This window comes from Monodelphis domestica, chromosome 4, assembly GCF_027887165.1.
Source record: "Monodelphis domestica isolate mMonDom1 chromosome 4, mMonDom1.pri, whole genome shotgun sequence".
NCBI classification, from domain to species: domain Eukaryota; kingdom Metazoa; phylum Chordata; class Mammalia; order Didelphimorphia; family Didelphidae; genus Monodelphis; species Monodelphis domestica.
The window spans coordinates 222,942,112-222,955,409 of NC_077230.1; the positions used below are offsets into that span (position 1 = coordinate 222,942,112).

A 13,298-nucleotide genomic window follows, 5' to 3' on the forward strand; every position below is an offset into this window, starting at 1 on the left:
AGGATCCGGAAAACTCCAAGGGACTGATATCCACTGACATAAAAGGAATAGATAGAATCTGAATATAAATTAAACATACCATGCTTTGATTTATTTTCTCCATGAATTTTTTCTGTAGTGTAAGCAATATGTGTCTTGTTTCACAACATGATGAATAGGGAAATGTGTTATGTGATGACATATGTTTGATTGGAAAGGAGGGGAAAAATTGAAACATAGATTTTTGGATATAACTAATGTGAGAATTTGTTTCTCTTGGTAATACATATTTATCAAAATATATGTATTATATTATTGTTATGTTGTATCAATATTGTTATACATTAAAACCAAATGATAAAAAAGTATAGGGAAATGAAAAAAGACATTTTAGAATTTTACCAGAAAAAAAGTCAAGTTCAATATCTTATAATTTGCAGACTTTATCCCCCCCCCCTTTTTTTTGAAAATCAGGACATTTACCATTTTAAATTCTACAATATCTTCCCATGATCATTCAAGATCATTGACAATGGCTTGGTAATAATTCTTGACCCATTTTAAACACTATAGTTCATATGGTCTAGGATAATTGAACTCATGTATGGCTATGGAATATCATATTTATCCTTTTATTTATTTTAATTATTAACTTTCTATTAGTCATTATTTTTGTACCATTCATTCCTATCCAGAGATAATTTTCTTTGGCAGAGAAAACCCATCAGACTCTCACTTCTCTTTTTAGTTCTGGACAAACATCACTGACTGCCTGAGACACCTGTACCTTGTTGTCCTATAGACATCTCAAGCTCAATATCTCCTAAACAGAACTCATCATCATACTACTTTAACCCACTTCACTGATTCAACCTTAATCTTCACAAAGATTTCAAAATCCCAAAATTAATCAATCTGATTATTAAGTTGTTTTGTTGCTTTTCAGTCCTAATTCTTTGTTACTCCTTGGGCTGAAGGGGGTCTTGGTAAAGATACTGGGATGGCTTGTCATTTCCTTCTCTAGTTCACTTTAAAGATGAAAAAAAAAAGGAGGCAGTGTTAAGTAACTTGCCCAGAGTCAAATAGCTAAGTGTCTGAGGTTGGATTTGAACTTATCCTCCTGAATCTAGTTGCAGCACTCTGTCCACAGTCCCAAATAGCTGCCGTAGGTATAAAATAACCTATAATAAATCCTATAGAGGTTCTCATACATAAGTAAAGTTTTCTAATTTATCTTTATTTTCTCTAATTTACCTTTATTAAATAAGATATAAATTTTTCATAATCCTTCTTGAGACTAACTTGACCAATTATTTCATTAGACTTTGTGTTGTTTTTATCATCAGGGCAAAACAAGCCTTTTTGAAATGCCCCAAAATACTCAATTTGATCTTCAATTCAAAATAAAATATGAAATCTTCCCTTTGATGCTTATAGTTAATTCTTCATAACCTATCCCCACTCCCCTCTCAACTTTTCCAGTGCATACACCTTATATTGCCATACATAGTCTTTGATCCAGTGACCCTGGCTTCCTTGTTTTTCCTCCAACAAGACCCTCTATCTCCTGATTCTCTATTTTCACTGATTATCCCCTATGCATGGAATAATCTTCCCTCTCAACTTTGCTTCCTGGCTTCCTTGGCTTTCTTCAAGTCCCAGCAAAAATCCCAATGTGTATAGGAATCTTTTTGTAATCTCTCTTAATTCTACATCTTGCCTTTTGTTATTTCCAGTTTATTCTTTATTTAGCCTTTTTGTGCATAGTCATTTGGAAGTTGTTTCATTATTTGTGAGCTCCTTTAGGGCAAAAACTGTCTTTTGTTTCTTTTTCTATGCTTAGCATAGTGACTGTGCTTCATAAATATTTGTTGATTAACTGAGCTATTGATTCAATTTGTCCCTTATCACTCACTTGGGATGTTACTGAAGGGTTTGATTTGTTTTTTTTCCAGGACTGGCCACCCAATTCGTTTTATTTTGGAGCGTGGAGATGACATGTTGATAACTGGAGGACGACATCCACTACTTGGGAAATATAGGGTGAGATGGCAAAGAAGTTAGTGCTTGAGAAAATGACAGAGGAAATATAGGATATTGATGGATTTGTGATTTCACATTTCTACAGCATGTTACACCAACACATTCTCTTATGAATTGCTAACAAGGAAAGGAGGAAACTAAAGACAAAATTAGTTATTATGCAACTTTGCACACAGTCTTACTATTTGTTTATTCTCTATAGTGCTTTAGTTTCCAATTGTTCTCACACATTTATGTGTTTACCTATTATAGATAGGCTTCATGAACAATGGCAAAATCAAGGCAGCAGATATTGAATATTATATTAATGGAGGATGTACACCAGATGAATCAGAAATGGTAAGCTACTTGCATAAATGTGCAATGCCATTCATTATTGAAGGCAATCAATTTAAAACAGTCTTTGTGAGTACAGTTTTGTGAAGGGTCTCTTTTTAGTGGGTTGCTAGTAAATGGAATATAACATCATAATGAACCTTTAGTTATCAAGAAAGGAATTGTAAAGTACATAAATGAAATATTACCTCAAATACTATTCTTGCTTATTCTGTTCATTCTTATGATCTTGCTCAGTTACTTTTGTGAACAAATAAAAGTTCCTCTTCCCCATTTCCCTGCTCTACATTTTCCTTTACCTTTGGTTCCTTCTCCCCACATTTTTGAACTTTTCATTTTTCTTAATATTAGGAAGGCAATTTCATAAAATTAAAGAAATAATTAATATCTGTGGATTATGATTTATTTTCAAATACAAGTGTAATTTCTAAAAGTGGGTGATGACTTTGTTATTACCCATGAATGGTACATTTAGAAAGAGCGCTATACTTGGAAACCAAAGACTAAGTTCTAGCTTGTTTACTTCCTGTTTGAATTTCTCTATGTCTGAGTTGTCTCTTCCTTAATACTGGTATAATAATATTTTCATTACCTATCTCATAGTGTTGTTGTGTCGAATGTACTTTATGAATTGTAAGTTTCTATAAGAAATGTTAGGGCCATTATTATTATCAATTTTGCTTCAGATATCCTAATCAAATTTCCAGCATTATTGCTAAAGGCTCTTAGCTGTTTCTCCTGGGGAGGAGAACAAAGTTCTCTTATGAGGTCAGTGGTAACCATTGATGTTTCATAACTGGCTTATATATCTATTCATTTTTCAGTTATTTGTTGAAGATCTGCCAGTATGCTTGGAATTTCATAGATGTAGGCTTTTAACATTTAATTTTTAGTTGGTTTGATGGACTAGGATACTATATTCCCAAAACTCAGCCCCATTTTCTTATACAGAATGCCTCTGGGCATTTCCAATGGTATAAAAATCTTTATTTTTAAGTTTTCAAAACTTGATTCTTTTTTAAAATATTACATGCATACTATAAATTATTTTGAGGATTGAGGGAATTATTAAGATAACTAGTAAGCAATAAGAGAATATCAAAACTTCCACTGATTTAGCTGTCAACTCCCCCCAGCCCCCTCACCCCATGACAGAAATAGAGATTAGACTCTTTCAATAAGAACTATCATGGACAGAATTCATTTCATTCAATGACAACTAAATATTATTGCAACTACTAAATACTAGAAAATGGATATTTTTGTTAGGTCTTAAAAAAAAGTTGGTAAAGTTTGAGACTTTATATGTTAAAAGGGACATAGAGAAATTAGAAAAGACTTAGAAAGAAAAAAGAAGATAGGATTGTCTAGGCAAGAGAAGAAAAGACTGAAGGTCAATCATACATTTATGAGTTCAGGATTTTTATATATTTTTTATGATGTCTATGCTTCCAGAGGAATAGGTATTATTTTCCTTTTTGGGAAAAGGGGTGTTGATACTTTGAAATGCCACCTAACATTTATTATTTTATTATTCTAAACCAGTGTTCATCCTTAAAAATGTTTCAGGTAATAGAATATGCTTTGCTCAAACTGGAAAATGCTTATAAAATTCCTAACCTCCGGATACAAGGTCGTGCTTGCAAAACCAACTTGCCTTCCAATACAGCCTTCAGGGGCTTTGGTTTTCCCCAGGGCAGCTTTGTGACAGAGAGCTGGATAACAGCTGTGGCAGCTAAATGCAATTTATCACCAGAGAAGGTAATCTAGTTGGGACTGATTAAAAGAAAAAGAAAAAAAAGATTGGAGACAAGATTTATTTTAACTGTTGCATAACATTTCTTCTTTTAAAAATACATATTTTTTGGAAAATTTCTGCTTTTACATCAGCTTAAGTTCCCTCTTTGTTCCTTTCCTCTTCCCCTCCTGTGCTCAGCCAACTCATATAATAAAAATTTGTTATTTTATTTTGTTTTGTTTTGTTTTGTTGCATAGGTTCTTGAGTGAAATTTCTTTTTCTTTCTAAGTTGATTCATACTGGTAAATCACACTCTGTATATGAGTTTCAAATATGACCCTGTTTTCCACAGATATTTATTGTAAAATATATGTATTCTTCCATCAGGTTAGGGAACTAAATATGTACAAGACAGTTGATAAAACAATCCATAAACAGGAATTTGATCCAAAGAACCTGATAAGATGTTGGGATGAATGTATGGAAAAATCTTCATATTATAGCAGAAAAGAGGCCATAGAATTATTTAATCAGCAGAATTACTGGAAGAAAAGAGGGATTGCCATTATTCCTATGAAATTCTCTGTAGGATATCCAAAGACATATTATCATCAGGTAAAATTTTGTAATTAATTTTTAATGTATTTGTTTTAATTCTAGGCCTTTAATAAAATTAGTCTATGAGAGTTATTTGTACATGATAAAAACTCTTGTAAGAAATCACCTACATGAAACTTTGCCTGATTCCCCATTTGCTAATGTTTCCCCAACTATATTATATTTAAGTATTTTGTACTTATTTTTTGTATTTATCCATTCTATATTTACTTATATTTGGAACAGCAGTAATTATTTCATTTTCATTAAAAAAAAACCTTTGTATTTATCCCCAGTATATCATGTTGTGCTATTCAAATAGGCAATTAATAAATTCTTATATAGTAGGTTGATTAAAATTCTTATATAGTGAGTTGATTACTTACTTTCCCTAAAGCAGATAGATGGAAGCCAACAGGAGAGAATTTGCCTTAATTTAGCACTATAACCAGGTAGAACAATAATTGAGGGAGGGCTTTCCTTATGACAAGAGACACAAGTCTCTTCAGAAATCAGTGATAGGACTTTTCAGTCATTCACAGAAGGGACTCAGGCCACTGTCTCCCCAAGAACAATACCTATTTGAATCAAGAAATGGTAAAGCTCCAATTTTATTTAATTCAATTCAATACTTATTTATTCATTAATTCTTATGGGCTAGCAATAAGCATGTATGGCAGTATGAGAGAGAAAAAAGTTTGACATAGAAACCTTGTTCTCACCAACTTTACAACCTAAAGACACCTGAACATTTCCATAGTAGGATAAAATCCTGTGTGAGTGAGAACTCACCAAGCACCATAGTCCTGAGGAGAGACCAAGGGGAGCTATGTGGTCAGGAACATCTTCATGGTAAAAGTGGAATGAAGCTGTGCCCTGAAGAGTGGGTAACCAGTTTAGATAAGCAGATGAAGGCAGCAGCTAAGTGGCTCAGCGAATTGAGAGCCAGATGGGAGGTCTTGGGTTCAAATATGACCTCAGACACTTCCTAGCTGTGTGACCCTGGGTAAGTCATTTAACACCCATTCCCCAGCCCTTACTACTCTTCTGCCTTGGAACCAACACACAATATTGATTCTAAGAAGGAAGGTAAAGGTTAAAAAGCAAAGAATAAGCAAAGGGTGAGAGCAGAGAGGGCATGTAAGACAGAGGAGCAACTCGAGCAAAGTCAGATATGCCAAGAAAGGGCATGATATAGGAGGGATGATAAAGAGACAGGTCTGACTGGAGAAGAGAGTTTGAGCTGGGAGACTGTCACCTTAGGATTGTATTTGCTCATAACTGCCATAAGCACAGCCCTGAGAGTGCTGAAGTTGGTAAAGAGTAGGAAATTCTGAGGCCATCAAAATCTGGGGTTAATCATTGATTGCTTTGAATGAGAGTGTTCTATTACCCCCTCCACTCCCCCCCCCACCCCCCACCCCCAGGCCTACCATGGTCAGGAGCAGGGCTGGACTGTGCCTAGGAGGCTTACATGGACAAGAGACAGGGCAGGGGGCCTGACTAGCACAATGTGTTTGCAGAGGGCCAGAGGTCAATGGGTTATTTTAGAAGTAATCAGAGATTATTGAGTTTAATGACTGCTGAATTCAAGAGAAGAGTCAGAGGAACAAGACATGCTTATACATCAGAATTAACCAAGCAGTGGAATCCGAGGCAACAGGAAGAACCTGCAGTTCAAGGTTAGGTGAGAGTCAATGAAGTTGAGCACCAAATAAAAGGTTCTAAATCTAAGCAAATAATTTCTTTTCTTTCTTTTATATTTTTGGAAATTTTTATTTAATTAATTTAGAATATTCCATGGTTACATGATTCATGTTATTTCCCTCCCCTCCTCTCCCCCCCCCCCACACCCTCTCCCATAGGCAACAGCCTATTCCACTGGGTTTTACACGTGTCATTGATCCTGACTTATTTCCATATTATTGATATTTGCACAAGGGTGATCGCTTAGAGTCTACATCTCCAGTCATATCCCCATAGAACCATGTGATCAAGCAGTTGTTTTTCTTCTGTGTTTCTGCTCCCACAGTTCTTTCTCACAAGTCTCTCAGAATTGTCCTGGATCATTGCATTAAGCAAAGAATTTCTTACACATTTTTACAGAGTAGGCTAAGCATCCTTGTGTGTTTTGGGTATTTGAGAGTGGAGGGAGTATACTTGTTTTTTCCAGATGAACCACAGAGAAAGATAGTTATTGCTCATCTTTCCTCTCCCCTCTACATATAAGAGAAAGGCAGTGATGTTAGTATGACAGGCAGATGAGAGAAGCAAGGGGAAAAACTCTTGTTGGACTACAGTTTAGCTAAATTTAAGTCCAGTGTTTATTGAAGGGAGAAGCAGTGTTTAGATAAAATATTTCTCACCCTTACCTTCTCTCTTAGAATCAATCCTGTGTATTGGTTCCAAAGCAGAAGAGCAGTAAGGGCTAGACAATGGGGGTTAAGTGACTTGCCCAGGGTCATACAGCTGGGAAGTGTCTGAGGTCAGATTCAAACCTAGGACCTCCCTTCTCTAGGCCTGGCGCTGCATCCACTGAGCCATCCAGCTGCCCCTGATAAAATATATTTCTAAAGACTTTGCAGTTGAGTAAAGTGATGAGACACCTCCAAAGATAGCTATAATATTGATTTCATATAATAAGTGCATCCAAGAGTTACAAAGTAAAGTGGGATCAAACCTAACCTTTGATTAAAGGAAAATCAAGTTTTGTGTTGGTTACCCAGCAAACATTTTAGTAAGTATTAGAAGATACTGAAAATGATGGTGGGGCCATAACTAAATTCCAATAATCAGATATACATTTCTGTTTCTTTTATTTCTAAATTCCTCAGTGAAAGGAACCTCTACTAGCATGAATGATGCAAATATTCTGCCTATCTATTGCAGAAAACTTCACTTCTTTCTTTGCTAGAATTAAATAATGCCAAATATGACTTGACAATCCCCTTTGCTCCACATTGATATGGTTTCTAAAGATTGACTTCAAGGTAGCAAGAAGAACAAATTTCTGCATTTGTTTTCCAGGCCGCTGCCTTGGTTCACATCTATACAGATGGGTCTGTATTAATTACACATGGGGGAACTGAACTGGGACAAGGTCTGAACACCAAAATGATACAGGTGAAGAAAAACTTTCCACTCCCATTTGGTTAAATTTGGAATCCACTTGACATTTCCAAATTTAGGGTTATACTTTCAAGTATTTGAGCTCAGACACCATTGACAAAATTTAATGCTTCAAAAAAAAACCCCAAAGATTTTTAAGAACTAGTGATATAATCTGCTGGGAAGGGTGGATGGGAAAATAAATGTGATAGAAAAATAAAGTTAAAAACTAAAAAAAAAAGTGGAATATTCTTGGATATGTCTATAAAAATGTAGATTAGGAGTTATTCTATCAATAATTTAAAAAAAAAGAAAAGAAAGCTGTCTTTCAATTGCAAGTAATCTGTTCATTTGTCAAACAGGTGGCCAGTCATGAACTAAAGATACCAATGTCAGATGTATACCTAAGTGAAATGAACACTGCAGCAGTGCCAAATACTGTCAGCACTGCAGGATCAGTTGGAGCAGATGTCAATGGAAAAGCGGTGCAGGTGATGGGCTCAACTATCAGATTTCTTTTAAATAGTTATCACCTGTTTACAGATGAACCTTTATGCCTCAAATAGTTTCTCCTGATGCTTTTTTTCTTTGAGAATTTGAATTGAAATAACAAGCATTGCAAAGTTTTGTTTGTTTTTATCATGAAATAACTAGGACAGGTAGCATGGGCACCGAGGTGGTAGAGTGGAGAGAGTGCCTGGTCTGGAGTCAGGAAGACTCAACTTCTTGAGTTCAAATCTGGCCTCAGAAATATACTAGTTGTGTGACCTTATATTATTAATACTGTTATCACTTCCAGATTGCCTGTCAAACTCTAATGAAACGCCTTGAACCCATCATCAGCAAGAATCCCAATGGTACTTGGAAAGAATGGGTGAGTGTCATTGGTAAAAGAATAAAATCACTGTGACTGCATGTATTTTGCATCAGATCGCCAGTATAAAGGGTCAGTTCTACATTTGTGTATTTCTTTTTTCTTAGTCTCCTGCATTAGACAAAAGATTTAGGTATGAATGGATGCATGGCATAATCAGTTTTCTGTTAAAACTTTCTTGAATGCAACTGACTAGTCATTTGTGAGACATTTGTGACCATTCACAAAGCACAAAAAAAGCAATCACTTTCATACTTAATAGAACAGTAAATTAATCTAGGTCCCCTTTTATTGATCAAAATAATAGTTCTATGTGTTGCAGAGCCTTTTAAAATGAATTTGCACAACAAATGCACACAATAATTAGAATATTAGTAGTGATTTTCTAAAAAATGTTCTTGGTATGGACTAATGATATTGATATCCCCAATATACATGATCCAGCTATTAATAGAGAAAATCTGAATTGGCATCTTCAGTTTGGATCTAGAAGAAGTCTTTATGCTACTTTAAAAAAATTCATTAGGAAAAGACAATAATAATTAGCACAGAACAAATGTAAGAGGGCCTGAGGCTAACACAAAATCATGAAAACAGTTAATACATATTAATTATGTAGAATTCTCATGAGAAATAAATCCTTAGGGATGAGTCTCTCAGCTAATAAAGCATAAAATTGCCAAGTAGGACTCATTTGCAACAATGTTATTAATTTATCAATAATTAAGTACTTTCCTCCCAGTTTCTTTAAAATTAAGATTATGTATTAAAATGTAGCAATCAATGGAATATATTAGGCATTCAACACACAGTGGTAAGTAGTCAAAATAAACTAGTGTTTGACAAACCTAAAGGCTCAAGCTTTTGAAAGAACTAATTTTTTGGCAAAAACTGCTAGGAAAACTAGAAAATAGTAAGGCAGAAACTAGGCATAGACCAACATCTCATCTATATACTAAGATAAAATGGATACATAATTTAGAAATAATGGGTGATACCATAAACAAATTAGGGGACCTCAAAATAATGTACCTGTCAGATCTACTGATAAGGGAAAAATTTATGGCCCAACAAGACCTAGAACACATTACAAGATGTAAAACAGACAACTTTGACTATATTAAATTTAAAACTTTCTGTATAAACAAAACCAAATGCACCCAAGATTAGAGGAGAAACAACAAACAAAACAGAAAAACATTTTATGACAAGTATCTGTATATAAAATATGTATAGAAAAATGAATCAAATTTATAAGAATACAATTCATTCCCCAGTTGATAAATGGCCAAAAGATATGAACAGACAGTTCTCAGATGAAGAGATTAAAACCATCTTTAGTCACATGAAAAAATGTTCCAAATCACTTTTAGAGAAATAAAAATTAAAACAACTTTTAGATACCACCTCACATCTCTCAGATTGACTAATGTGACAAAAATGGAAAATGATAAATGCTAGAGAGGATGTGGGAAAAGGGTGGATTAGTAGAACTATTTTGGAGAGCAATTTGTAACTATGCCAAAGGGTGGTAAAATTGTGCATACACTTTGACCCAGCAATACCATCATTAGGCACGTATCCCAAAGAGATCAAAGATAGGGGAAAAGGACCTCAGGACAAAGATATTTATAGCAGCTCTTTACATAATGACAAAATTTGACTCAAAATTGATTGTTTTATTTTTCAAAAGAAATGATGTACCAGATAATCATGGCATAACATGCAACTTAGTCATGTTTGGGTTTCTTATTTATTGACATTATTATGTTACTATTTTGCTAAATTGTTTTTTATTCTTGTAACTATTACTTTTCATAGGCTAATGAAGCCTTTACCCAAAGCATTAGTCTGTCAGCCACTGGATATTTTAGGTAAGGAATATTTAATTTTTCTTAAAATTATCTATATGAAAAATTATAATGTAACCTACCTTTGAAATGGTAAAGGGCATTTTCCCCATCATCCATTTTATATGTTTACATTACACTTTTGTTTTGCCCACTGAATAGTTAAATTTCCAGAAAACTGGGAAGGGGGCAGTTGGAATCACCAGCACCATAAGTTCCCAAGTACTGATCTATATAATATCACCTTTATACTACATCATCTTGACTGCTTTCAGGTAGAGATTGCAGTTGATCTATAGGCTTGACTGAACACAGATAGAGTTTTATTTAAACCCTGTTGAGTCCTTGGGCAGCTAGGATAGAGTGCCAGGCCTGGAGTCAGGAAGACTCATTTTTCTGAGTTTAAATCTGGCCTCAGACAACTTACTGGCTATGTGAATCTGGGGAAGTCCTTAATCTTGTTTGCTTTGGTCTCTTCTGTAAAATGAGCTGGAGAAGGAAATGGCAAAAACTACTCCAGTATCTTTACCAAGAAAATCTCCAAAGGAGTCACAAAGAGGGGCATGACTGAAAAATGAACAAGAGTCCTTGGTTTCTCACCTTCAGTTATAAAGTTTTCAGTTGTGTAGGTCCCTAGTCATTGCTGCTTTTGTTTCTTATCTCTAAATATTCACTTCATTATTTATCTAATGTACTTCTATGGCCCTGATCTTTTTTTCTTTTTGGATGACTACCAAACTTACATCTTTATCCCTAGCCACTCTTCTCCTGATTTTCACTCTTTTGTGTTCAGACTTCTACTGTAAATCTCCAATCTGGCAGTTCAGACTTAATCCGCAAGTGACATTAGGTTCTCCCTAGCTTTTAAATGCTCAGACTCACTCACAAGGCCACCACCTCCAGACCAGGCTTTATTACTTTGTCACTTAATTCCTGAACTACTGAAGTAGCTTCCTATTTGATCTCTCTGATTCTTCTTTCTCCTTTTTCCATTTTGTCTTGCACATTACTACTAAATTCATCTTAAAGCAGCACTTTGATTTTGTCATTCTTTTTCTGGGAAATTTTTATGATCCCCAGTTCTCAGAATAAATCCCTAAAGTCTAACCCTAGCTATCTGAATTTTTATACCTTTCCAGTCACATCATCCACAATTTTCCTTCCTTACTCTTTAGGTAAACTCGACTATTTGCCATTCTCCAAACTAGCTCATCATTCCCTTTATGACCTCCTTGTTTTTGTTTCCCCCCATCTAAAATATCTTTTTCTCACCCTTATGTGCTGCCACATTAATCCCTATCTTTCAAGACCTAGTTCAAATGCCACTTCATCTTAAGTGACCTTATGCCATCAAGTAACTCTTTTAGAGTCAGGAACCACTTCTCCTCTTGGTCTTCACTAGAGTTACAGATTCCATGTATTTCCTTACATTCTCTATACTTTTCTGCCTTGCTTACTTTAATCTACTTAAGGTTAGGGACTATGTATCACACAGCCTTGTCAATCTTAGGTGTTAAATAAAATTTTATTAAATGAATGATAACATAGAACATCCCAAATGATTGTCCCCTAAGTTCTCAATTGCATATTTTCTTTCTGGGAAGTCTTCTCTTTAACTTTTAAAAAAATCATTACTCACTGTGATAAACACACATATTTATATTTCAATTTTTTTAATTGAAAAAAATTTGGTTTATACCTATGAGTCAATGGACATGGAGCATTCTAAGTATGGGAATTTCCTTCATTCATACAATTTGTCTATAATTTAGAGTCTAAAAAAGTTGTCAGAGAGTATTGAGAGGTTGTGACTTTCCTATATTAACTGAGCTTATATGTGTAAAGACAGGTTTTGAACCCACATCTTTTTTATTCCAAGGTCAGACTTTTCTCCACTATACTGTGATACCTTTCACAAAACAAATGTTACAAATGAGTGAATATAAACAGAAAGAACAGTTGAATTTAGGCTAGTGTTCACCATTAGTTGAAGAGGTTTTGCTGCCCATCTCCTGCATGAGTAAAAGCTTTGGGCAAAGGGGAATAGAATGGAAAATTTAGAAAACTTTAAGAGTTCTATTGAATTCACAAGGCAGTTTTGTTCATTTTGTTTGAATTGTTATTTAAAATTGGTGTATTTATAGGTAGGTACAAAAGCATTTCAAAGTCAACATAAATGATTTTTGGAAGGTGGATCATCTGTACCATGCCTCCTCTTAACACAAATGGTCAATTATTTTTTAGAATAGTACCCTCTTACCACTATCCAGTGGATCTACTATGTATTAGGCCAAAGTCTCTCTTCTTTCTATCCTCAATGTCATTGTTTCCTCAACTGTAAAATGGAAATAATAATAGCATTAACCTCTCAAGGTTATTGTAAGAATTAAATGAGAAATTCGTAAAACTTTTACCATAGTGCCTGACACTCAGTATGGACTTAATAAACTCTTGCTTTCCCTTTCAATTTGCCATAATCCACTCTGTCCTCAGCCCCTATAATTGTTACTGACCTGACCTCTCCATTGTAGCTGTTCTTTCCTAGTTTACTAATAAACTCTTAATCCCCAACTCTAGTACCATTTTTCAGGTTTCATCCTACATGACCGTACATCTTTATATACTTCTGAGCATATTTTGTCCTGAGGATGCTATGCTCCCTTATTGCTGATGTACACTGAGAAGATGAGTTGTATCTTTTCAATAGAACATGAGCTTGTTGAGGGCAATCATATGCCCTTTTTGTGTTTGTAGAGTGCTGAGTCAGGAGGAT

General features: G+C 34.7%; 1 protein-coding gene across 3 annotated transcripts in view; it reads left to right on the forward strand.

Annotated features, from left to right (window-relative positions):
- The window catches only part of LOC107648868 (aldehyde oxidase 3-like), a 159,603-nt gene that overhangs the window by 99,241 nt on the left and 47,064 nt on the right, over nucleotides 1-13,298 (forward strand). For 2 of the 3 annotated variants that reach the window (XM_056794171.1, XM_007494930.3), the window contains exons 23-30: nucleotides 1,935-2,022; nucleotides 2,275-2,361; nucleotides 3,928-4,119; nucleotides 4,484-4,711; nucleotides 7,721-7,816; nucleotides 8,164-8,292; nucleotides 8,601-8,675; nucleotides 10,497-10,549. In XM_056794171.1, coding sequence (XP_056650149.1) covers nucleotides 1,935-2,022; nucleotides 2,275-2,361; nucleotides 3,928-4,119; nucleotides 4,484-4,711; nucleotides 7,721-7,816; nucleotides 8,164-8,292; nucleotides 8,601-8,675; nucleotides 10,497-10,549 — 948 coding nt within the window. The remainder of the gene's footprint in view (nucleotides 1-1,934; nucleotides 2,023-2,274; nucleotides 2,362-3,927; nucleotides 4,120-4,483; nucleotides 4,712-7,720; nucleotides 7,817-8,163; nucleotides 8,293-8,600; nucleotides 8,676-10,496; nucleotides 10,550-13,298) is intronic. The other variant, XM_056794172.1, reaches the window with a different exon arrangement.